The sequence below is a fragment of the Neodiprion fabricii genome, chromosome 5, assembly GCF_021155785.1.
Source record: "Neodiprion fabricii isolate iyNeoFabr1 chromosome 5, iyNeoFabr1.1, whole genome shotgun sequence".
NCBI classification, from domain to species: domain Eukaryota; kingdom Metazoa; phylum Arthropoda; class Insecta; order Hymenoptera; family Diprionidae; genus Neodiprion; species Neodiprion fabricii.
In genome coordinates, this window is record NC_060243.1 from 30,223,920 (window position 1) to 30,249,114 (window position 25,195).

At 47.5% G+C, this 25,195-nt stretch overlaps 1 protein-coding gene across 17 annotated transcripts in view; it reads left to right on the forward strand.

Annotated features, from left to right (window-relative positions):
* LOC124182267 (twitchin) overlaps nucleotides 1-25,195 on the forward strand; it is a 76,463-nt gene that overhangs the window by 50,318 nt on the left and 950 nt on the right. For 16 of the 17 annotated variants that reach the window (XM_046569266.1, XM_046569278.1, XM_046569279.1 and 13 more), the window contains 40 exons: nucleotides 205-795; nucleotides 936-1,241; nucleotides 1,337-1,639; nucleotides 1,715-1,999; nucleotides 2,085-2,396; nucleotides 2,483-2,785; nucleotides 2,873-3,154; nucleotides 3,240-3,539; nucleotides 3,660-3,962; nucleotides 4,057-4,338; nucleotides 4,421-4,726; nucleotides 4,811-5,113; nucleotides 5,251-5,552; nucleotides 5,636-5,915; nucleotides 6,009-6,314; nucleotides 6,408-6,682; nucleotides 6,756-7,062; nucleotides 7,169-8,053; nucleotides 8,130-8,432; nucleotides 8,513-8,794; nucleotides 8,907-9,206; nucleotides 9,300-9,602; nucleotides 9,696-10,154; nucleotides 10,238-10,360; nucleotides 10,471-11,358; nucleotides 11,452-11,754; nucleotides 11,834-13,326; nucleotides 13,715-14,685; nucleotides 14,900-20,803; nucleotides 20,886-21,019; nucleotides 21,140-21,347; nucleotides 21,456-21,608; nucleotides 21,697-21,923; nucleotides 22,017-22,307; nucleotides 22,410-22,781; nucleotides 23,219-23,275; nucleotides 23,946-24,151; nucleotides 24,242-24,380; nucleotides 24,474-24,616; nucleotides 24,959-25,115. In XM_046569266.1, the coding sequence (XP_046425222.1) occupies nucleotides 205-795; nucleotides 936-1,241; nucleotides 1,337-1,639; nucleotides 1,715-1,999; nucleotides 2,085-2,396; nucleotides 2,483-2,785; nucleotides 2,873-3,154; nucleotides 3,240-3,539; nucleotides 3,660-3,962; nucleotides 4,057-4,338; nucleotides 4,421-4,726; nucleotides 4,811-5,113; nucleotides 5,251-5,552; nucleotides 5,636-5,915; nucleotides 6,009-6,314; nucleotides 6,408-6,682; nucleotides 6,756-7,062; nucleotides 7,169-8,053; nucleotides 8,130-8,432; nucleotides 8,513-8,794; nucleotides 8,907-9,206; nucleotides 9,300-9,602; nucleotides 9,696-10,154; nucleotides 10,238-10,360; nucleotides 10,471-11,358; nucleotides 11,452-11,754; nucleotides 11,834-13,326; nucleotides 13,715-14,685; nucleotides 14,900-20,803; nucleotides 20,886-21,019; nucleotides 21,140-21,347; nucleotides 21,456-21,608; nucleotides 21,697-21,923; nucleotides 22,017-22,307; nucleotides 22,410-22,781; nucleotides 23,219-23,275; nucleotides 23,946-24,151; nucleotides 24,242-24,380; nucleotides 24,474-24,616; nucleotides 24,959-25,115 (19,647 nt within the window). The remainder of the gene's footprint in view (nucleotides 1-204; nucleotides 796-935; nucleotides 1,242-1,336; nucleotides 1,640-1,714; nucleotides 2,000-2,084; nucleotides 2,397-2,482; nucleotides 2,786-2,872; nucleotides 3,155-3,239; nucleotides 3,540-3,659; nucleotides 3,963-4,056; nucleotides 4,339-4,420; nucleotides 4,727-4,810; nucleotides 5,114-5,250; nucleotides 5,553-5,635; nucleotides 5,916-6,008; nucleotides 6,315-6,407; nucleotides 6,683-6,755; nucleotides 7,063-7,168; nucleotides 8,054-8,129; nucleotides 8,433-8,512; nucleotides 8,795-8,906; nucleotides 9,207-9,299; nucleotides 9,603-9,695; nucleotides 10,155-10,237; nucleotides 10,361-10,470; nucleotides 11,359-11,451; nucleotides 11,755-11,833; nucleotides 13,327-13,714; nucleotides 14,686-14,899; nucleotides 20,804-20,885; nucleotides 21,020-21,139; nucleotides 21,348-21,455; nucleotides 21,609-21,696; nucleotides 21,924-22,016; nucleotides 22,308-22,409; nucleotides 22,782-23,218; nucleotides 23,276-23,945; nucleotides 24,152-24,241; nucleotides 24,381-24,473; nucleotides 24,617-24,958; nucleotides 25,116-25,195) is intronic. The other variant, XM_046569284.1, reaches the window with a different exon arrangement.

Here is a 25,195-nt window from a genome sequence, read left to right on the forward strand (position 1 = left end):
TATAAAAAAAAGTTTTGTCAAATCGCTTGAAATCACTTCAAATTACATAAAATCATTTGAAGATACTTGAAATCACATGAAATCAACTGAAATCATAAAGTCTTTTGAAGTCTTAAAGTCAGGTACACTCAACTTCAAGCTTTGTTTTGCAAAAGACAACGAGGAATCAATGTTGCTATTCTAATGTTCATCATCTGATAACAGACGAGCCCGGGAAGCCCGGAAACGTCGAGGTGGTCGATTGGGACAAGGACCATGCAGACCTAACGTGGACAAAGCCGGAGAGCGACGGCGGTGCCCCGATAACTGGCTACATTATCGAGTACAAGGAGAAGTTCGGCAAGGAGTGGGTCAAGGGCAAAGAGATTGAGGGTGACGTAACAAAGGCAACTATTGATAAACTGAAGGAAGGCACGCAGTACGAGTTCAGGATCCGCGCGGTTAACAAGGCTGGACCAGGAGAGCCATCAGACGCTACCAAACCGATAATAGCGAAATCTCGCTTCGTCAAGCCCTACATAATCGGGGACCAGCTGACCAATCTGATCGTTAAGAAGGGCCAGGTCATAAAGTACGACATCAAATTCGGCGGTGAGCCTGAACCCGAGGTGCACTGGTTCCTCGGTGAAAAGGAACTCATTCCCGACTCAGCCGAGCGACTTACAATCGACAAGTACGAACGCAACAGCGTACTGACCGTTCGAAAGACAACCAGACCTGATTCTGGAAAGTACAAAATTGTTCTCACCAACGGCTCCGGCACCTGCGAAAGCGTCGCTGACGTCGTGGTTCTGGGTAAGCTTTTTGAAACTTGAATTTAAAATGCTGTACTGCTACTTCGTCTGACACAATGGCTGAATAACGTGTTCGGAATTGGGAAGAAAGTCATTTTTATCTTCGGATTTATTTTTAATTACACGTATGGGATTTTACAGACAAGCCAACCCCGCCCAAGGGACCGTTGAAGGTAGAAGAGGTGCGGTCCGATCACGTCAAGGTTAAGTGGGAGAAGCCAGCAGACAACGGAGGTACCGATGTGACTGGTTATGTATTGGAAAAGATGGACTTGGAAACTGGAAGATGGATACCAGCCGGAGAAGTTGGTCCAGACAAGGATACGTTCACGTTCCAGGGTCTGACCCCGAAGAAGAAGTACAAGTTCAGGGTAAAAGCTGTTAACAAAGAGGGAGAGTCCGAGCCATTGGAAACGGACGAAGCTATCGTCGCGAAGAATCCCTACGGTTTGTATTTGACGGTTATTTCAAGTTGTCGGCTTATTGCAACCGAGATTCTAACCGAGTGCTTGACCGATTTTTTGCTTGTGCGTGTCCTCTAGACGAGCCTGGCAGTCCTGGTAAACCGGAGATCATTGACTACGACAACGTCAGCGTTACCCTCAAGTGGGCAAAGCCCGAGAATGACGGTGGTCGACCAATCAGTCACTACACCGTTGAGATGAAGGACAAGTTCGCTCTAGATTGGTCGGAGGTTCTAAAAACCTCAGATGCCAACCCCGAGGCGAAGGTCGAGGGGCTCAAGGAGAAAATGATCTACCAGTTCCGTGTTCGTGCTCACAACAAGGCTGGGTCTTCAAAACCGAGCGAACCGACCGACAATCACCTTTGCAAGCATAAGAACCGTGAGTAGATATTGGATGTTTTCATTTTGGACAAAATTCAAATTAACATCGAGTAATTCCGATTCTCTTTTTCAGTGAAACCACGCATCGATCGTACAAATTTGAAGTCGGTGACCATAAAGGCGGGAAGGTCGCACAAATGGTCGGTCGACGTTATTGGCGAACCTCCTCCAAAAACAACATGGATTTGGCGGGATGATATACCTTTGACAAATACGGAGCGTATAAAGATAGACAACGTTGATTATCACACGGATTTCAGTATAATAAATGCAGTGAGGAAAGACACTGGTAAATACACCATCATAGCCGAGAACGTCAACGGAAAGGACCAGGAGACAGTTGAGCTGACAGTGCTCTGTAAGTTTGAGATTTTCCATTTCTCTGCATTCCAGATTTTTCTTTTCATCAAGTTTTAACAAGACTTCTATTTTCTTTACTCCAGCCAAACCAAGCCCGCCAAAGGGTCCACTGGTCGTTTCGGACGTGACAAACACGACGGCGAAGCTCAAGTGGGAAAAACCGGAGGATGATGGAGGCTCGCCGATAAAAGAATACGAGGTCGAAAAGATGGACACCAAAACTGGAAAATGGATACGAGTTGGCAAAGTTCCCGGAAATGCGACAAGCCCTGAGCTCGACGTGACGGGACTGAATCCCGGCAGTGAATACAAATTCAGAGTAACCGCCGTCAACGACGAGGGTGACTCCGAGCCTCTGGTAACAGAGAAGGGAACAATCGCCAAGAATCCATTCGGTAAGAATTTTTTATCAACATTTACATTCAATGTGGGCACAAGGTAGATGAACTATGTGAGTACAACATCTTTTAATGCTTTACAGACGAGCCATTGAAGCCCGGAACACCGGAAGTCACCGACTATGACAACGAGTCGGTGTCTTTGAAGTGGACCGCCCCAAAATCGGACGGCGGTGCGCCGATCGAGAAGTATATAATCGAAAAGAAAGACAGGTACAAGCCGGACTGGGAAAAGGCCATCGAAGTACCCGGTACTGAGCTTTCGGGAAAAGTACCGGACCTCAAGGAACTTGGGGAATATCAGTTCAGAGTCATTGCTGTGAACAAGGCCGGACTTTCCCCGCCCTCGGACGCTTCAAAGACGCAGATTTGCAGATACAAGGCTTGTAAGTGTGCATTGGACTTGTGTGTTTTAAATTCTAAACGTACCTACCTTCAGCCCAATTTTAATCCTCAATTTTTTCCCCCTTAAGTGAAACCGACAATTGACCGCACAAACTTAAAGCCAATAATTGTTCGGGCTGGTAAAATGATAAAATACGACGTTGACGTGCGAGGCGAACCACCACCAGAGATAACTTGGTTCCACGTCAAGACCGAAGTAAAGTCGGGAGGAAACGTTCAGATCGTGAACGTAGACTATAACACCAAAATAACCATCACTGATTCCGTGAGAAAGAATACCGGTGTCTACAAAATCCTCGCTGTCAATGCTCATGGCCAGGATGAGGCCGAAGTTGAAGTCACCATTTTGTGTAAGCAGATCGCAATTAGCTGTAGACAATGCACCAATCGATATCTTTCGAAAGTTTTCATTTCAATTGTCCCCGATGATTTCAGCCGCTCCAGGAAAACCGAAGGGACCACTTAAGGTGTCCGACGTAACGAAGAACGGCTGCAAACTCAAGTGGGATAAGCCAGATGATGACGGCGGTAAACCGATCAAAGAATACTTGGTTGAGAAGCTCGACAAGTCGACCGGTCGTTGGGTACCGGTAGGTCGCACTTCAGAGCCTGAACTGGAAGTAAAGGGCCTGCAAGATGGCCACGAATACGAATTCCGTGTTAAGGCTTTGAATGAAGAGGGAGAATCTGAACCGCTACAGACGGACGGTTCGATAATTGCGAAAAATCCATACGGTAAGGAAGTTTGTTCCCAAATTTATTGAAGATTAAGTAACAAGTTCATCTTTATAAGCCTTCACGTTTCACTTTACTGTGAAGTATATAGGAAGTAACGATTTTTTTGTATTTGCGTAGACGTTTCCGGAAAGCCGGGTACACCCGAAATTGAAGATTGGGACGTTGACCGAGTTGACCTCAAATGGGAGCCTCCAAAGAACACCGGTGGAGCACCGATAACTGGGTACATAATTGAGAAAAAGGAGAAGTTGAAGAGTCACTGGGAGGAAGCTGTGGTGACGAACACACCGGAGACGAAAGTGCGGGTTCCAGATTTGAAGGAGGGATCAACTTACCAGTTCCGAGTTCGCGCCGTTAACAAAGCTGGACCGTCGGAGCCCAGTGATCCGACAAAACCGCACGTGGCGAAGGCTAGATACCGTGAGTTGATCAAGAGTTGGATTTCCCATCACTTTGAGAAGAATTATTTAATAAAGTTGATTTTAACCACTGCCCTTTGTTTTCCTATGCTCAGTTAAGCCACATATCAACCGCGAGAAGTTGCACAACATCAAAGTGCGAGCGGGTCAGATAGTGAAAATCGAGACCGACGTAAAGGGAGAACCTCCACCAACAATCACATGGAGCTTCAAGAACAAGGTCCTCGAAACAAGTGCAAACGTGAAAGTCGACAACGAGGACTACAACACAAAGATTCAGCTCTCGAACACGAGCCGCAAGGCGACTGGCAAGTACATTGTCAAGGCCGTTAACGACTCTGGAACTGACGAGGCGGAGGTCGAGGTTACCATCCTGGGTAAGTATTTTTTTTCCTCGTAGTTTCTCGATTATTATCCACGTCTTCCTTGCAATATACAAAAGTGTAAATTCTTCTTTAGACAAGCCCGAAAAACCGGAAGGTCCGTTGGAAGTTACCGACGTTCACAAGGAGGGATGTAAACTCAAGTGGAAGAAACCGAAGGATGATGGTGGCCTTCCTCTGACCGGATATATCGTCGAGAAGATGGATGTCACCAGTGGACGCTGGGTACCAGTTGGAGTCATTGACCCCGATAAGCCAGAGCACACAATAACCGGACTTGAACCCGGCAAGAAGTATGAGTTCCGCGTAAAGGCCGTCAACGAGGAGGGCGAGTCCGAACCTCTTCAAACGGATGCCGCTATTCTGGCCAAAAATCCATACGGTAATTAGAACTTAACATCACGATCAACTGATCAGGAACCACAGAAAAAAAAAGTCTGAATAATGTCCCCATTTTCTTTTGAAGATGCTCCATCGGCACCGGGTCTTCCGGAGATCATCGACTGGTCTGAGAACATGGTGAAACTGAAGTGGGAACCACCAATAAGAGACGGAGGCGCACCGATTACCGGTTACGTGATTGAAGTCAAGGATAAATTTGGAACTGCCTACGTCAAGGCTGCCGAAGTCCAGGGGCCCGTCTGCACGGGTACTGTTCCTAAACTTGTGGAAGGAAATCAATACCAGTTCCGTGTACGAGCTGTAAACAAAGCTGGACCAGGAGAACCCAGCGAAGCGACGAACCCACACACGGCTAAGCCTCGTTGGCGTAAGTTTTTTTACCATATTGAATAGAATATGTAGAATTGATGAATTCAAATACGATGATATCGACTTGTTCAGTGCATATCCAACTTTAACGGGAAGCTGTATGTGATGATTCAAAACTTTGATTTGATTCAACAGTGAAGCCGCACATCGACCGAACGAACCTTCAACCGGTCACCGTGAAGGCTGGTCTCACCGTCTCTCTGGACATCAATATAATCGGTGAACCTGCTCCGACTGTTACCTGGTACTTCAAAGACCAGGAAATTACGACGGCCGATCAACTCCGCATCGACAATATCGACTACAACACCAAGTTCTGTATATTGCGAGCAAATCGGTCAATGACCGGAAAATATGTGATCAAAGCGAAGAACGAGGTCGGCGAAGACACAGCCGAAGTTGAGATCACGGTTCTCGGCAAACCCTCGAAACCAGAGGTAATACATTTGTAGAAAATCTAGATTGAACATTAGTTGAAGAATGCTGTTTCGAGAAAATACACACTCGCCTTCTCTTTCAGGGTCCACTCGAAGTGTCGGACATCACAAAGCACGGCTGCAAGCTCAAGTGGAAGAAGCCAGAAGATGACGGAGGCACTCCGGTCGAATACTACGAGATTGAGAAGCTGGACCCATTGACCGGTCAGTGGATACCATGCGGTAGATCGACTGAACCTGAGGCGAATGTGACGGGTCTTCAAGAAGGAAAACCGTACAAGTTCAGAGTTAAGGCGGTGAACAAGGAAGGGGAGTCCGAAGAGCTGGAGACCCTAAGACCAATCATCGCCAAAAATCCGTTCGGTAAGTTGCGGCTGGTCACTTGCAAAAACTGAAAGAGGTCACTGGAGGACTCGAGAACACTGTAAGACTGACGATATTTATCTCTACTTTCAGACGAACCCGGCAAACCTGGTCGCCCAGAGCTCAAGAACTGGGACAAAGACTTCGTTGACCTTGCCTGGTCTCCTCCGTCTGATGACGGTGGAGCACCGATCGAAAAATACATCGTACAAATGCGCGATAAGGAAGGCAGGCAGTGGGTTGATGCTGCAACTGTTCCTGGAGATCGCCCGGCGGCTAAAGTCACCAATGGAATTCAGGAAGGACACGAGTACGAGTTCCGTGTCGTTGCCGTCAACAAAGCCGGACCTGGTGAACCCAGTGACACTTCAAAGAGCGTTGTCGCTAAACCAAGATTCTGTAAGTTCAGTTCGTTGATACGAGAAGATGTATATTTTTTTTTCATGACGAATACAGAATATTAATTTTTATTCTTCACGTCTTTCGTTGTAGTGGCTCCGCGTATCGATCGCAAGAATCTGCAAAAGAAGACCATGCGAGTTGGACAACTACTGCGTATTGAAGCTGACATTCAGGGTGAACCCGCGCCAGTCGTTACCTGGAAGCTCAAGGACATTGTGCTGAAGAGCTTGGACCGTTTGAAGATTGAAAACGAGGATTACCACACCACATTCATCTTGAACAAAGTGAAACGTTCTGACACTGGAACTTACACCGTAATTGCTAAGAACGACAGTGGCACAGACCAAGTTGATGTCGAAATTGAGGTTCGTATTCAACAGTAAAAAAATTTGGAAGGTCCGACCAGCCGGATATTCATTGTCAACTTTTATTCCCTAGGTATTGAGCAAGCCAGGAAAGCCCAAGGGCCCACTGAACGTTTCTGACGTAACAGCGCAGGGTTGTAAATTGAAATGGGACAAGCCCGAAGATGACGGTGGAGAGCCGGTTGATCACTACGTCATCGAACGTATGGACACCGAATCAGGTCGCTGGGTGCCATGTGGAACGAGCAAAACTCCGGAGGCAGAGGTGACAGGGCTCAATGAAGGAAAGGACTACCAATTCCGGGTTAAGGCCGTTAACGCTGAGGGAGAATCTGAACCTCTCGAAACGACAATCCCAACCACCGCCAAAAATCCATACTGTAAGTATTGTACAAGAATGTGCTTTCAAACGTGGTTGAGATATAGTTGCAAAGTTTTGTTTAAGAACTATAAGAAAATTCAATTGACCCTTGATTTTGTCATTAGCCGAACCCGACGCGCCTGGAAAGCCAGAGCTCAAAGACTGGGACAAGAATCACGTGGATCTCAAGTGGAAGGCGCCAAAGAATGACGGTGGAGCTCCAATCGAGAAGTACATAATCGAGAAGAAGGACCAGTATGGAAAGTGGCAAAAGGCCGCTGAAGTACCCGGCAACAAGACGGAGGGTAAAGTAGGAGATCTGGTTGAGGGTCAAAAATACCAGTTCCGAGTCAAGGCTGTGAACAAGGGAGGTCAGAGCAAGCCTAGCGAGCCCAGTGAGACCCTGACAGCAAAGGACCGTTATGCGGCTCCAAAGATCGACCGCAGCACGCTGAAGGACCTGACAATAAAGGCTGGTAACCACGTGAAGCTCGACGTTAAAGTCAGTGGTGAACCACCACCAACGAAGACCTGGTACTTAAAGAAGGTTAAGCTGCAAGACGGTGACAACGGAGTGAGCATCGAGGTCGAAGACTACAAGACGAGGTTCGTTATCGGATCAGCAACCAGATCTCATTGCGGAACGCTCACTCTGAAGGCGGAGAACAGTTCCGGAAAGGACGAGGCATGGATCGAAATAACGGTCCTTGATAAGCCCAGCAAACCAGAGGGACCGCTCAAGGTTTCTGATGTACACAAGGAGGGATGTAGTCTTAAGTGGAACGAGCCCAAAGATGACGGCGGATCGCCCATCGAGCATTATGTCGTTGAGAAAATGGACACCGACACCGGCCGCTGGATACCCGTCGGTAGGACCAAAGAGCCAAAAATGGACGTCGAGAATTTGGTGCCTGGAAAAGAGTACAAATTCCGCGTTGCTGCTGTAAACGCTGAGGGAGAATCCGAGCCGCTTGAAACCGAGCACGGAATTATTGCTAAGAATCCGTTCGGTAGGTTGGGAAGTCTAAAGATTTCGCAATCGTTGCCTTGGTTTTCAGGTTTTTGTAATGATTTGTCTTTTTGCAGACGAACCCGGAGCGCCTGGACGCCCCGAGGTAACAGACTGGGACAGGGATCATGTAGACCTGAGATGGACTCCGCCAACGAAAGATGGCGGATCTCCAGTCACCGGTTACTTGATCGAGAAGCGAGAAAAGGGAAGCGGCCGCTGGTTGAAGGCCGGTGAAGTACACGGGCCCGAGTGCAAAGGACGAGCCGACAACCTCGATGAGGGTGTAGAATACGAATTCCGAGTAAAAGCCATCAACGCCGCTGGACCCGGTGAACCTTCAGACGCCAGCAAATCGATAGTCACGAAGCCTAGAAGATGTGTGTATCTATATAATGCAGTATAATCGTGTTACCGTTTCCTTAGATCAATTTTTGATGTTCTTGCCTGTTCTTTACAGTGGCTCCGAAGATCGACAGACGCACTTTGCGTGACTTGACTGTGCGCGAAGGCGAGCCGTTCTACTTCGACGTTAAAATCACCGGAGAACCAGCGCCTGAGATTGAGTGGGTACTCAACAGTAAGAGCATACAAATAACCACCTACCGCAGAATCGAGGATATTCCCTACAACTCCAAGTTCTTCAACGACAAACCCGAACGCAAGGACACTGGAGTGTACAAAATCACCGCTGTTAATCCATACGGCTCTGACAGCGCTGAGGTCGAAGTAACTGTTGTCTGTAAGTATTGCTACGCTACTTTCTACAACACATGCCCAGAAACTCTGTGAAAAATTCTTTATGAATTTTCCAAATTCATGGTGGAAATCTCTGAGCCTATCTATTTTTGTAGCGAAACCAAGCAAACCGGAAGGACCCTTGGACGTGTCTGACGTGCACAAAGACGGTTGTACGTTGAAGTGGAAGAAACCGAAAGATGATGGTGGAGAACCACTTGAGGGATATCTGGTCGAGAAATTTGATCCTGACACAGGAATATGGCTGCCAGTAGCCAAAACAGTGAATCCCGAGCTCAAGGTAGACGGACTGATTCCAGGACACGAGTACAAGTTCCGCGTCAAGGCTCTTAACAAAGAGGGAGAGTCGGAGCCGCTCGAAACCCTCGGATCCATTATCGCCAAGGATCCGTTCAGTGAGTTTCTTAATTAGTTTGGCTTAGTTAGTTATAATTTAACGAGATATTCTAATGTTGGAACTTGTGTATCTAATTTATTTTTCCCCACAGCCGTGCCAGGAGCGCCTGGTGCTCCAGAGCCTGTTGACTGGACCGCGAATCAAGTTGATCTTGAATGGAAGGAGCCAGTAACAGATGGAGGATCTCCGATCACAGGATATATAATCGAAAAGAAGGATAAGTACAGTACCATGTGGGAAAAGGCTCTGGAGACGAGCAGTGCACATCCCGCAGCTCAAGTCCACGGTTTGATCGAAGGAAACGACTATCAATTCCGCGTTATAGCAGTGAACAAAGCTGGACAATCACTACCCGGTGAAGCCAGCAAAACATTCACCGCCAAGCCTCGTTACCGTAAGTCTTTCTCTAAACCTTCATCGCCTGTGAAATAGTTGTATACTCTTCAATTCAAGGGACAAAAAATTGATAATCTCAACCTTTCTGTAGTGGCTCCAAAGATCGACAGGCGCAATTTGCGCGATGTAACTCTTTCCGCCGGAGCTTCCCTGAAGTTCGATGCCAACGTGATCGGTGAACCTCCACCACACATCGAGTGGCGTCACGGTGCTATCCCGTTGTACAGTGGAAAGAGCGTCACTGTAGACAACGCGGACTACAACACTAAACTGACAATCCGACCTGTGAAGCGTGGAGATACTGGGGAATACACAGTAACAGCAAGCAACAACTCGGGAAGGGACAGTGTGACCATAAATGTTGTAGTCACCGACAAACCAACGCCACCAGAAGGTCCTCTTCAAGTTTCCGACGTCCACAAGGAGGGATGCAAACTCAAGTGGAAACGCCCAGAGGATGATGGAGGCACCCCCATCGAGTATTACCAAGTCGATAAAATGGACCCTGAAAGTGGTTGCTGGGTTCCATGTGGACGCTCCACTGAGCCTGGTCAGTATTATCTTCGAGTAAGATTGGAAGTGGAGATCTCATTGTCTTTATCCAAGCTAATCTTTATTGTTTATGTATTACAGGATTTGAAGTAACCGGCTTGACTCCTGGAAAAGAGTACTTGTTCCGCGTTGCCGCAGTAAATGCTGAGGGCGAATCGGAGCCGCTGGTAACCGAGCACGCGACCCTCGCTAAGAATCCATTCGGTAAGAATGTCTATCAGACCCTGTGACGCACTGTTCCTTACTTTTTTGAAAGTACAACCAATACACCTTTTTAAAAGTATATATAAGTAAATTCTGTTTGTGTGTCACAGACGAGCCTGGAAAGCCCGGAAACCTGAAGGCGACAGACTGGGACAAGGATCACGTCGATCTGAAGTGGAACCCGCCAATAGACGACGGAGGATCACCGATAACGGGCTACATAGTGGAGAAGAAGGACAAGTATGGCGAGTGGGAAAAAGCCCTGGAGGTGCCCGCTGACCAGACCAAGGCAACGGTGCCAGACCTGATCGAGGGTCAGCCGTACGAGTTCCGTGTTCGTGCGGTGAACAAAGCCGGACCCGGTGAGCCGTCGGATGCAACACCGACGATAATTGCCAAGCCACGCAACCTGGCGCCGAAGATCGACCGCACATACCTGATTGACATCAGAATAAAGGCAGGACAGAATTTCTCGTTCGATGCAAAGGTAACAGGAGAACCGATGCCGACCACAAGATGGATACTTCATGGAAAGGACGTCAGGACTTCGGATCGTGTGAAGGTAAAGAACGTTGACTACGGAACATCTCTTAACGTCCGAATGGCGACGAGGGAAGAATCCGGAAAGTACACCGTTACTGCGGAGAATATAAACGGAAAGGATATCGCCTACGTCGAGGTTACCGTCCTTGACAAGCCAAGCCCACCCGAGGGACCTCTTAAAGTATCCAATGTTCATGCCGAGGGTTGTAAACTGTCGTGGAAGGAACCACAGGACGATGGAGGACAGCCGATCGAAAAATACGTTATTGAAAAAATGGATGAAGCTTCTGGACGATGGGTACCAGCCGGTGAAACCGAGGGACCACAGACCTCACTTGAAATCGACGGCCTCACTCCTGGACACAAGTACAAGTTCAGGGTACGCGCTGTTAACAAGCAAGGGAAATCCGAACCGCTCACCGCGTCGCAGAGTATCGAAGCTAAGAATCCATTCGGTAAGATATGAGAATTGATTTTTTTCCGGAAGTTGAGAATTGTAAAAGTATGAGAGTACTATTTTTTAATAAAAATATTCCAATTTTCCGCAGATGAGCCAGGCAAGCCCGGAACACCGACGATTCGTGACTACGATAAGGACTTTGTTGAACTGCAATGGGATCGTCCTGAAGAAGACGGTGGATCTCCCATAACTGGATACGTTATTGAAAAACGTGACAAGTTCAGCCCGAACTGGGAGAAGTGCGGAGAAGTAGACGGAGACGTGAACCGCGGTAGAGTAAACGATCTAATTGAAGGTACAGCCTACGAATTCCGTATCAGAGCCGTGAACAAAGCTGGGCCTGGCGAACCGTCAGATGCGACAAAACCACACATCGCGCGGCCAAAGAACCGTGAGTAAAATATTCTTTGTCTCCCAGATATATTTTCGCTTTGTATTCTTGACACCACTTTGTCATATCTTTCATATAGTGCCGCCAAAGATCGACAGGACCTTCTTGCTGGATATCAAAGTCCGAGCTGGAGGTCTGTTCGACTTCGATGTGCCAGTAATCGGTGAACCCCCACCATCCAAGGAATGGACACTCAGGGGAGACGACGTAAACAGCAACCCCCGCGTCAAGATTGTGAACGAGGATTACAACACAAAGCTGCGATTGATAGATGCGAAACGGTCCGATTCAGGGGTTTACACACTGACCGCGCGTAACATAAATGGAAAGGACTCTGCCACAGTAAACGTGACGGTCCTGGACATACCACTGCCACCGGAAGGACCTTTGAAGGCCGAAAACATTACCAAACATGGCTGCGACCTCGCGTGGAGACCGCCGAAGGACGACGGTGGATCCGAGATCCTTTACTACGCGGTTGAGAAAATGGACACAGATTCGATGCGATGGGTCCCAGTCGGGGAAGCACCATCGACGAGAATCAGGGCCGACCATTTGATCGAAGGCCACGATTACACCTTCCGCGTACGAGCGGTAAACAAACAGGGTGAGTCCATACCTCTAACCGGGCAGGAAGCAATTACAGCCAAAGATCCGTTTGGAAAACCAGACAAGCCCGGAATCCCCGTGGCCACGGACTGGGACAAAGATCACGTGGATCTGGAGTGGCCGGCGCCGAAGAGAGACGGAGGTTCTCCTATAACGAGTTACATTATCGAGAAGCGCCCGAAGTTCGGTCAGTGGGAAAAGGCCGTTGAAATACCCGGGAACAAGACCAATGGCACCGTTCCTGACCTCACCGAAGGCCAGGAGTATGAGTTCCGAGTGATCGCTGTTAACAAAGGTGGCCAGAGTGAACCATCTGAGGCCTCGCTGCCGATCGTAGCCAAACCCCGCTTCTACGCGCCAACGTTCGACAAGCATTTGCTAACGGACCTCGTTGTCAAGGCAGGGCACAAGATCTTGTACGACATACCAATCGACGCATCGCCCAAGCCCACCGCGAAGTGGACCATCAATGGTAAGCCGGTCGAGGCTGATGCTCGGCACGATATTTACACCACCAACACTACCACCACCTTTGAAATACCGTTCGCCGTTCGTTCGGACACTGGGCGCTACACTCTGACGCTGGAAAACGATTCTGGAAGCTGCAGCGCCAGCGCTACTGTAACCGTTCTTGACAGACCAGCTCCGCCTGAATCGCCGTTCGTCGTTGATGGTATTACAAAGGAAAGCTGTCATCTCGCGTGGAGAGCTCCTCGCGACGATGGAGGAAGCCCCATTCTCCATTATGTTATCGAAAAGATGGACATGACTCGCGGCACTTGGTCCGATGCTGGAATGAGTACGACCTTGAACCACGAGGTTGTAAGGCTCGTTCACAAGAAGGAATATCTCTTCAGGGTTAGGGCCGTCAACAGTATCGGAGAGTCCGACCCGCTCGAGACACCGAAGAGCATCATTGCTAAGAACGAGTTCGATGAACCCGACGCGCCTGGCAAACCACAGGTTAGCGATACGTTTTCATTCTTAGTTAGAGTACTTATTAGATTAACAAATTGAACAGTAATACGATTTTTAGAGTCACGTATTTAACTAATCGTGTAAATTGTTAGATAAACCAGGTCAGGATTTCGCTTTTTCACTTCTTTTGTGAGTTAATTCGTGAGTTAAGTCAGTCAAACCAGAACATTTAGTTGAAATAAGGCTGAATTCAAGTCCTACTACTAACTTTGTACCAATGATTTGATGTATTGTACCAATGATGTATTACGTATTTCCAAAAGTTCTTAATTGTAAGTGATGCTAGTTCAGAACTTGAAGATCACTGTTACATCTTTTGCTTGAGAACAATGCGATCACTGTTTTTTATTTAACAATCAATGACGTTATTCAGGTTACCGACTGGGACAAGGATCACGTGGATCTGAAATGGCCAGCACCGAAGAACGACGGCGGGTCGCCAATAACGGGCTATATAATACAGAAGAAGGAGAAGGGAAGCCCGTACTGGATAAACGCAGTTCATGTACCGCAGAACCAGACCGAAGCAACGGTACCCGATCTGGCCGAAGGCCAGGAGTACGAGTTTAGGGTGATAGCCGTCAACTCGGCTGGTCATTCAGAGCCGTCAGAACCAAGTGATGCGGTAACAGCGAAGGCGAGATACCTGGCGCCGAAGATTAAGACGCCACTGCAAGACATCCGCATCAAGGCCGGACTCATTTTCCACATCGACATCGATTTTGTTGGTGAACCGGCACCTGAGGTGGAATGGACAGCCGCTGGTAAACCTTTAATGACCACCGACCGTACTACCGTTACATCGATCGGGTATCACACCATCGTTCATACCGTGAATGCGAAGCGCACCGACTCGGGGTTGTACCATCTTCTGCTCAAGAATAGCAGCGGCATCGACGAAGGCAGCTTCCAGCTGATTGTTTTGGACAGACCGGGACCGCCTGAGGGACCTTTGATCTACGAGGAGATCACGAACCAGTCGGTTACGCTGTCTTGGAAGCCTCCTAAGGACAATGGTGGCAGTGAGATTACTGGTTACGTTATAGAGAAGCGTGACCTCACCCACGGCGGTGGATGGGTGCCTGCTGTGACCTACGTTAATCCCAGAAACACCCATGCCACTGTTCCACGTCTACTGGAAGGAACAAAGTACGAGTTCCGCGTCTGCGCTGAAAATCTTCAAGGACGCAGTGAACCTCTGACAACCGATCGTGGAGTCGTTGCCAAAAACCAATTCGTTGTTCCTGGACAACCTGGAAAACCAGAGTGCATCGATGCCGACAAAGACCATATCAAAATCAAATGGACATCACCCATCAGCAACGGAGGGTCACCCATTATTGGGTATGTATCAATGTTTCAAAAATAATCTTTATTAAGCGCCAATATGAAATAGAATTATAAAAAACGTAGAGCCGTTTTCTATCCAGGGCCAATACTTAGCAGAAAAGAAATTAATTCGGTTGTTATACACCATTTTGTACAATAAGTGGAACCTGTCAACTATGCAGGGGTAATTATTCATATTCGATTATAATATTTATCCGTTTTTGCGCAGATACGATGTTGAGCGCCGTGATCGTGCTACCGGAAGGTGGATAAAGGTCAACAAGGAACCGGTGAAGGGCACCGAGTACCTCGACGAACACGTGACCGAGGGACACCAGTACGAGTACAGGGTTTCAGCAGTGAATGCCGCCGGAGCTGGAAAGCCCAGTGAGGCCTCATCTGTAATCACTGCTAGACCGATGAAAGAAAAGCCCAAGCTTCACCTGGATGGCCTACTCGGACGCAAGATCAAGGTCCGAGCTGGTGAACCGATAAATGTGAATATACCATTGTCGGGAGTGCCAACACCTACGATAACCTGGACAAAGAATGGAGCCAGGCTACCGGACAACTTCCGAATCACGACGGAAACGAAGAGCGACCATACGGTCCTTCTCGTCGAAAAATCGGTTCGTGATGACGCTGGAAAGTACACAATTACGGCAGAGAATGAACACGGCAAAGACTCTGCAGACATTGAGGTAATCGTTGTCGACAAGCCCGGAATACCAAAGGGCCCCCTTCAGTATACCGCGACGACACACGACACGGTTTCGTTGTCCTGGGCTCCACCCGAGGACAATGGTGGCTCAGAGATCACAGGCTACATTGTCGAGATCGCCGACTTTGGATCAGAGAACTGGCGCCAAGTACCTGGCTACTGCACTCACACTAGCTTTACTGCTAAAGGTTTGAGTGAAGGAAAACGGTACGTGTTTAGGGTACGCGCTGAGAACTTGTATGGAGTATCTGAGCCTCTCGACGGAAAACCGGTTGTCGCAAAGAGCCCCTTCGATCCTCCAGATGCGCCAAGCCAGCCCGAAGTCACCGGCTACACTCCCAATACCTGCAGCTTGGTTTGGGAGCCGCCGACCAATACCGGCGGTAAGCCGATAACCGGCTACTACGTTGAGAAACGGGAACGTGGCGGAGAATGGCTCAAGGTGAACAACTACCCAACACCAAATGCGTCATTCACCGTTCAAGACCTCCGCGAAGGAGGAAGGTATGAGTTCAGGGTTATGGCTGTGAACGAGGCTGGTCCTGGGAAACCAAGCAAACCGACCGAGCCCATCACTGCGGGACATCAACGTAGACGTCCCGATGCTCCCGAGCCTCCAAAACCAGATCGCATTACGAAGGACTCTGTTACTCTGTCCTGGAGACCACCAAGGAGCGACGGAGGTGCTAAGATCCGAGGTTATGTGGTGCAGAAGAAGGCCAAGGGTGACGACGAATGGACAGATGTTAACGGGGTACCAGTACCTGCGACTGTTTTCACCGTGCCCAAGCTGACCGAAGGTGAAGAATACCAGTTCAGAATCGTTGCAGTCAACGATGTTGGATTCAGTGAACCAAGCAGACCAAGTAACAATATCCTCATGGAGGAACAGCCGAACAAGCCCGTCATGGACTTGGGTGGAGTCAGAGATATCACAGTTCGTGCGGGAGAGGACTTTTCTATACATGTGCCTTACATTGGATTCCCGAAACCAACTGCCACATGGTTTGCTAATGATACTATCAAGGACGAGTCAGATTCTCGCGTTCATCAGCAATTGGCAGACGATTACGCCAGCTTTGTGGTCAAGAACTCGAAACGGTCTGACACCGGTCAGTACAGGCTGCAGCTCCGTAATCCATCCGGCTTTGACACAGCAACTATCAATGTCAAAGTCCTCGACAGACCTTCACCACCGTGGAACCTACGCGCCGATGAATTTGCTGGTGATGCCCTTACCCTTTACTGGAATCCACCCAAGGATAATGGCGGTGCTGATATAACGAATTACGTTATTGAGAAACGTGAACCGCGCTCTCCAACTTGGTCGAAGGTCAGCAGTTATGTTACAACGCCTTTCGTTCGCATAAGGAACCTCACCGTTGGACAGGAGTACGAGTTCCGTGTTATGGCTGAGAACCAATACGGAACATCAGATCCGGCCATTACCATTGATCCCATCCGTGCAAGACATCCGTTCGATCCTCCTGCAGCACCCGGTACACCGCAGGGTGTTGATACCACTGAGGACAGCATTACCATCTCATGGACTAAGCCACGGCACGATGGAGGATCACCCATCACTGGCTATGTCATTGAAAGACGCCTCATTGGTGAGGACAAATGGGTCAAGGCGACCCAGGCCCATGTACCAGACACAACATACAGAGTTGGAGGTCTCATTGAAAATCATGACTATGAATTCCGCGTTGCGGCTTGGAATGCCGCCGGTCAAGGACCATGGAGCTCAGGTTCTGACGCGATTAGAGCCAGCGCACCATCGTCGGCTCCTAAGATAACCAGCGACCTCAGTATCCGGGATATGACAGTAATCGCAGGTGAACCGTTCACCATCACGGTGCCCTATATTGCGCACCCGAAACCAAGACCTAGCTGGACCATCAACGGAGAGGAAGTGCTCACTGGTGACAGAATTAAATTCGATACCACTGAAGTTGCTTCACAGTACATAAACAAGAAGGCTAAGAGAAGCGACACGGGTAATTACACCATTCATCTCACAAATACGGTCGGTACAGACTCGGCATCCTGCAAAGTACTTGTTGTCGACAAACCGTCGCCGCCACTAGGACCTCTTGACGTATCCGACATCACGCCAGAGAATTGCACACTCTCTTGGAGACCACCAACTGACGATGGTGGATCGCCGATCACTAACTACATCGTGGAAAAATTGGACCCATCAGGTATTTGGGCTAGAGTTAGCAGTTTTGTACGTAACACTCATTACGACGTGATTGGACTCGAACCGAACAAGAAATATAGCTTCAGAATCCGTGCCGAAAATCAGTACGGCGTATCTGAACCGCTTGAGGCGGATGAGCCTATTATGGCCAAGTTCCCCTTCACCGTACCCGATCCTCCGGGTAAACCCAGGGTCAGCGATTGGGACACAACTCAAGTCAGCCTTAACTGGGATCGACCCAGGACAGACGGTGGCTCTCGCATTCAGGGCTACAAGATCGAATTCCGTGACCTGGCCGATGACGTACAATGGCGAGTGGCGAATGACTATCTTTGCAAGGACACTGCCTTCATCTGCTACAATCTTCTGAGCGGTCAGGAATACGAGTTCCGCGTACGTGCAAAGAATGCTGCTGGATGGAGCAAACCCAGTCTACCATCATCGCCATTCAAATTGAAGAGCAAATTCAACGTACCGTATGCGCCAGGAACACCTCAAGTTGTCAAGGTAGGAAAGAACTACGTGGATCTCAAATGGGAGCCACCAGTATCCGACGGCGGAAGCCGAATCACTGGATACATTGTCGAAAAGCGAGAAGTTGGCAGTGCTCAGTGGGCGAAATGCAACGACTACAATGTTATGGACACAGAGTACACTGTGCTACACTTAATCGAGCGCGGAGACTACGAGTTCCGCGTTTTCGCGGTAAACGCAGCAGGAAAATCGGAGCCCAGCTCATGCACGATGCCGGTGAAGGTATGCGAAGTCGAGGGTGGAGAGAAACCCGAGTTTGTACGTCCTCTTGTCACCCAAGGTGTACCACTTGGTAAAACTCACGTGTTCGAGTGCGAGGCAACAGGAAAACCGTTGCCATCTGCCAGGTGGCTGAAGAACGGTCGCGAAATCAGTCTGGGAGGAAGATTCAAAACTGAGGTTATCGGTGGTATTTTCAGACTCGTTATATCCGAGGTCTGGGAAGCCGATGATGGTGACTACAGTTGCCAGGCGTCGAACCCGCTTGGACTTACCACGACGACCGCCCGGCTGAAGATTGGAACACCACCAAAGATCGAGCGCATGCCGGGTGACCTTTACCTACCAGAAGGCGACAACACCAAGATCAAGATCCATTACAGCGGAGATCAGCCCATGGAAGTTTCACTCACTAAAGACGGACAAAAGATCCCTGAATCCACGCACATCAAGTACACAGTTTTCGACGAGTATCTTATCATATTCATCAAGGATGTCGTCAAGGATGACGGAGGCGTTTACAACCTCACAATCAAAAACGATAGCGGAAGCGTTAGTGCTTCGTTCACTGTTTACATTACTGGACTTCCAGGACCACCTATTGGACCTCTCGATGTGTCCGACATTAGCAAGCACACATGCACGCTGAGCTGGCACCCACCGAAGTACGATGGTGGCCTTCGCATCACTCACTACGTCGTTGAGCGTCGTGATATCAGTCACACCCATTGGATAATCGTCTCGTCATTCTGCAAGGAAACTACCTTCACTGTTCAAGGTCTAACCGAGGGCCAGGAGTACCTGTTCCGTGTGATGGCTGTGAACGATAACGGCATGGGACCACCACTTGAGGGAACTAATCCCGTCAAGGCAAAAGCACCTTTCGATCCACCATCGGCACCTGGAAAACCAAAGGTCATCGAAATCGGTGGTGACTTTGTTAATCTCTCTTGGGACAAACCTGAGAGCGATGGTGGTGCTCGCATTCAGGGCTACTGGATAGATAAGCGCGAGGTTGGTGGGCTGGCATGGCAGCGCGTGAACGTCTCCATCAGCCTGACGAACCAAGTGAACATTACCAACCTCATCGAAGGTCGTCAATACGAATTCAGGGTCTTCGCGCAGAACGAGGCTGGCCTCAGCCCCGAATCCAGCGCGTCGACGTCCGTCAAGATCAAGGACCCACAGGAAGCCACACCGCCCGAAATTGTCAAGCCTCTCAGAAACACGAACTGTGTGCAGAACCATAACGCCCATTTCCAGTGCACCATTACAGGTTCCCCAAAACCAACCATCACATGGTTCAAGGGCGCGCGTGAGATAGTAAACGGATGTCGCTACCGCATCTACACCGAGGGTGACGTCTGCAACCTGGTGATCAACGACGTCTTTGGTGAAGATGCCGACGAGTACATTTGCCGCGCATCTAACAAGGGTGGAATCAAATCCACGAAGGGAGAACTCTTCATCATGACACCTCCAAAGCTCAATGTACCACCGAGATTCAGAGATACCGCCTTCTTCGACAAGGGTGAGAACGTCGTAATCAAAATTCCGTTCACCGGGTACCCCAAGCCCAAGATCACATGGGTAAGAGAGGGAGAGACGATCGAAGCTGGAGGCCATTACGCGGTCGAGGTCAAGGAGAGACACGCCGTTTTAACTATCAGGGATGGCAGCAAGATTGACTCTGGGCCGTACCGTATCACGGCAGAAAATGACCTGGGTCAGGACTCAGCTATAATAAAGATACAGATCAGCGATCGTCCGGATCCTCCGCGTTTCCCTCAGGTAGAAAACATCGGTCACGACTCTCTTGCCCTAACTTGGAAACCCCCAGTGTGGGACGGTGGCAGCAACATCACAAACTACCTTGTCGAAAAGCGCGAACATCCAATGACGAGCTGGATACGCGTTGGAAACACAAGATTCTGCTCGATGGCCGTCACCAATTTGAGTCCTGGTCATCAGTACGAGTTCCGCATTTCGGCAGAGAACGTCTACGGCCGAAGCGATCCAAGCGATGTTACGGGCTTGATAACAACCAAGGATTCCGTAAAGAAACAGTTCAAGAAGAAAGAGTACGAGGTGGATGAAACAGGAAAGAAGATCCGAGGCCGCAACGACGAGAAGGTCACGGACTACGACCAGTACGTCTTTGACATATACAGCAAGTACGTGCCGCAGCCAGTGGAAATAAAGAACACCTCCGTTTACGACAAGTACGATATACTCGAGGAAATTGGAACTGGCGCTTTCGGCGTTGTTCATCGCTGTCGTGAGAGAGCCACTGGCAACATATTTGCTGCCAAATTTATCCCGGTTTCACACATTATGGAGAAGGAACTGATCAGGAAAGAAATCGACATCATGAACCAACTTCATCATCCCAAATTGATCAATCTCCACGATGCCTTTGAAGACGATGACGAGATGGTCCTAATATTCGAATTGTTAGTATTATCATCGTATCGCCTCAATCCGTGTTCGAGCTTTTATGACATCAATGAGATTAATCTATTCACTTCCTTCTAGCTTGTCTGGTGGTGAACTCTTCGAGAGAATCACCTCCGAAGGTTACTCCATGTCAGAGGCTGAGGTCATTAACTACATGCGCCAAATCTGTGAGGCTGTTAAACACATGCACGAGAAGAACATAATTCATCTTGGTACGGATGATACGATTCAAAATCTTATCCATCGCATTTTTTTTCTGCTGTGATTTAATTACTGGCTGCTCGCTGTAATTCTCATATCATACTCATAGTTTCGTCTTTTCGCATTCATAGATATCAAACCAGAAAACATCATGTGCCAGACACGAAACAGCACGAACGTTAAGCTGATCGACTTTGGACTGGCCACCAGATTGGATCCTAACGAAGTGGTCAAGATCAGTACAGGCACGGCAGAGTTTGCTGCTCCAGAGATAGTCGAACGCGAACCTGTCGGATTCTACACAGACATGTGGGCCTGTGGTGTCCTCGCGTACGTTCTGTAAGTACATCTACGTTCCTTAATGATAAGAAATCGAGCATACGCGAGGATTTCACTAATGGGGTCAAGAGCGCTTCAGAAATATGTAAGAATACTTTTCACCAATAGATTGAGCGGTTTGTCACCATTCGCTGGTGACAACGACATCGAGACTTTGAAGAACGTCAAGGCTTGTGATTGGGACTTTGACGAGGAAGCCTTCCGGGACGTATCCGAAGAAGGCAGAGACTTTATCAAGAGACTGCTTATTAAGAACAAAGAGTAAGTCTCGTTTTTACTGTTTGAAATATTGCAATTTTGATAAAACGGATGCATTAATTTCACTTTCGATCACTCATTTTTTATCCAGAAAACGTATGAACGCTCACGAGTGTCTTCTACATCCTTGGCTCACCGGGGACCACAGCAACCGCACAACACCAATTGCAAGCAGTCGCTACGTCAGTTTCAGGGACAAGCTTCGCGCCAAGTACGACAACTGGGAGAAATACGTTCTCCCGATCGGTCGTCTTGCGGAATACTCTGCTCTCAGAAAACTCCTCATTGAGAAGTACAAAATATACGACACATCATTCGGTAAGTTTACTCTTCCACATCTCGACGATTCAGGATTATTCGCAGCCCTCTTATGCTTCCTGAATCTGTTGACCATGAATTTCTTTTTTTTAGATCGCAGACAAGCGGCGCCTAGATTTGTCATCAGACCACAAAGCGCGTTTGCATACGAGGGGCAGAGCGTGAAATTCTATTGCCGTGTAATCGGAGTAGCAACACCAACGCTGACCTGGTCTCACAACAACCAGGAGCTCCGGCAATCGGTGAAATTCATGAAACGTTACACTGGTGACGATTACACTTTCATAATAAACAGGGTGAAACTAGAAGACAGAGGAGAGTACGTCATTCGGGCAGAAAATCATTACGGTTTCAGGGAAGAAGTCGTCTTCTTGAATGTTCAGCGTAAGCCAAAACTTCATCACATTTCGAACTTGACTAGTTCTTCGCTCGTGTCACTGTCAGTCCTTGACTTACAATTTCGTTCATTAATTACCGCTTCCACAGCATTGCCCAAGGAGATTCCAAAATACAAACCGGAAGTACAACCAGTACGAACAAGGGAACCTCTTCGCTGGAACTTCTGGCAAGAGGTCAGCGAAAGCGCACCGAGCTTCACCTTCCTTCTTAGACCTCGTGTCCTCCAGAGCAGACAAGCATGCAAACTGCTGTGTTGCCTGAGCGGTAAACCACCACCGACGGTCAGGTGGTTCAAGGACAAACACGAGCTATCTAAGTACGAGTACACAATGACAAACAGCGACGGTGTGGTAACCCTAGAAATAGTCGACTGCAAACCTGAAGACAGCGGCAAGTACCGGTGCATAGCTACCAACTGTCACGGCACCGACGAAACCACGTGTGTTGTCATTGTTGAGGGTAAGTCCAACGACGTTTTCGTTGACTAAACAGCTTGGATGAGTTCGAGGGTGTAAATATCTTGGGACGAATATCCTCTATTGCATATTATTATGCTTCAAGTCTTAGGATTACCTTGAGTATTTGTCTGATATAGACAGACTTAAGGAATTGTACATGATTGCCGTTTATGCAAAAAAAACAAACGAAAAATACTTCATTGATTGTCATCAGCTATAAACATAATTGTCGTGACTAGATATGGATGGACATGCGATTGTAAATACATGTATATCGTATTAATTAAGATACGCTTACTGCGACAAAAATTTGCATATGAACAAATACAACAGCAGCTCCGTGCTTTTTTCTTTAATTTTTTATTTTGTCTATGTAATCGATAATATCGTTTTAACGATGGCTGGATTATGAGTTTGTTGCGTTTTCTTTTATTATAGGAACCGGCGAGACTGATGAGCAAGCTAAACTAGCGCACGACCTCCTATACTCTGGAGGTAGTTACAAGTTTTTTTTTCTCCGGTTTCATACCTGGATTGAAGGGTGAAACTCGATATCCTCATGTTCTGCACTTTTCATTACCTCATATTGTATTCGTTTTCCCAATTTTCGTAGAATTTTGAACGTATTCTCCTTACAGTAGATCTGTCACCTAGTTTTCGTATTTTACATTGGTGAAAATATTCATTCTTTAGTACAAAGTATCACAGTTAAGAGATGATAAGAATTTCAAAATCCAGGTCATTTACTTTTCAGTAATAACTCGTTCGACACATATTATAGTATAGGAAAATATTTTCACCAGGAAACTAAATCTCTCTTCTTCTAATTCTTTCGAGGTCTTTCTCTCCATTGTATGCATATCACAAAACTTACAAGTAGAATGAAATCTATCGCCGTTTCACCAATCATGTTCATAATAGTATTGCTCTTAATTGTAATAACCACCTCTTAAACTTGCCTGAGAATTTACTTTCATGATTTTGTATAATTCTAATAACTCGTTTAATAAGTGTAAGCCGTATCGTATAATTTACTAACATTATCAAGGTTTTTGTTGGTTTCTTGCTTACCGCTTAAACCTAAGATCCGACCAACAAAATTAATGTCCATGCGCAGTGAATGGCTGATCTGTTCCTCTGTTTAATGAAAAACTTTTACGTATAGATCGAAGGTTCATAGAGCAACCGATAAAACCAGCGCCACCACCGATAGTGATAGTACAAAAGTCTAACTACAGCAATTCGAGCAGCAATTTCCAATCGTCAACGAATCGGTCAAGTTCAAATTACAACTCCACGTCACACTCCTCCGCTTATAATAACGTATCAAGTTCGTCGAGCAATATTCGGCAAAACTCGTCCTCTTACAAGGTGAGCAAAGCTGTAAATTATTAATTGCCGCACCTGTACGAGTCTTGTATTTATCAAATTAACATGTGAAACAAAATTTTTTCCACCTAGTCTAATCTGGAGACGTCCAGTATCACAAACAAAAATGAAACAGCCGCCACGGACAAAAGAACGGTGAAGAAATACGGCAGCAGATTAGATACGACTGGCAGTCCTTCCCGATCTCGAAGTGCGACCAAGGAACTCATCCGTACGTCTAATGCTCGAAATAAAAAGAATGAAAAAACACGTTTTTACTACATATGCAAGACACAGATTAAAGAATTACATTTTTTTTCTGCAGTCCCACCTGACGATTCGATGTGCGCGCCAGAGTTCATCAAGAAGTTGAGTGACCTGACAGTAAATGACGGTGAACAACTTGAACTGTCAGTCAAAATCAGGGGTGATCCCGAGCCTCAAGTAACGTGGTCTAAAAATGGAAAGGTAAGGATAAATCTATTTGTAAAATAAATTGCGGCTGATAATTTTATATGAAGGCTTATAGAAAAATGTCTAAATTTTGTAAATCAGATTCTCAGTTTTTAAGTACTCATAAGAGGGATTGATTACATCTAAAAAATTCTTGCCGTTGTTTTGTTGGGTGTGAAATAGCGACAACCAGCCGACGAGTATTGAAATAAATCTTAGAGCCGAAATGAAATCGCAAGTGTGTCAAAGAGGTGGCGGCCATATTGAATGTGCGCAAGGATTTAAACATTGCTGTTGAATGCTTGCAAAACATAATTTCAGTGAGATTTCGGTTACACTTATTTTTTTGCCCAACAGACATTGAGCTCTTCGGAAATTCTGGACCTGAAATACAGAGGCGGAGTGGCAACGCTAACAATAAATGAAGTATTCCCCGAAGACGAAGGCGAGTTCACCTGCAAAGCAACAAACAGTATCGGAACAGCGACGACATCATGCAAGCTCACCGTAAAACGTAATTATAATGATTTTAGGAAACATTCAGTTCTATGAAAATAAACTTTATGTACCGGTACTTACTTTTTTCGCCATCTT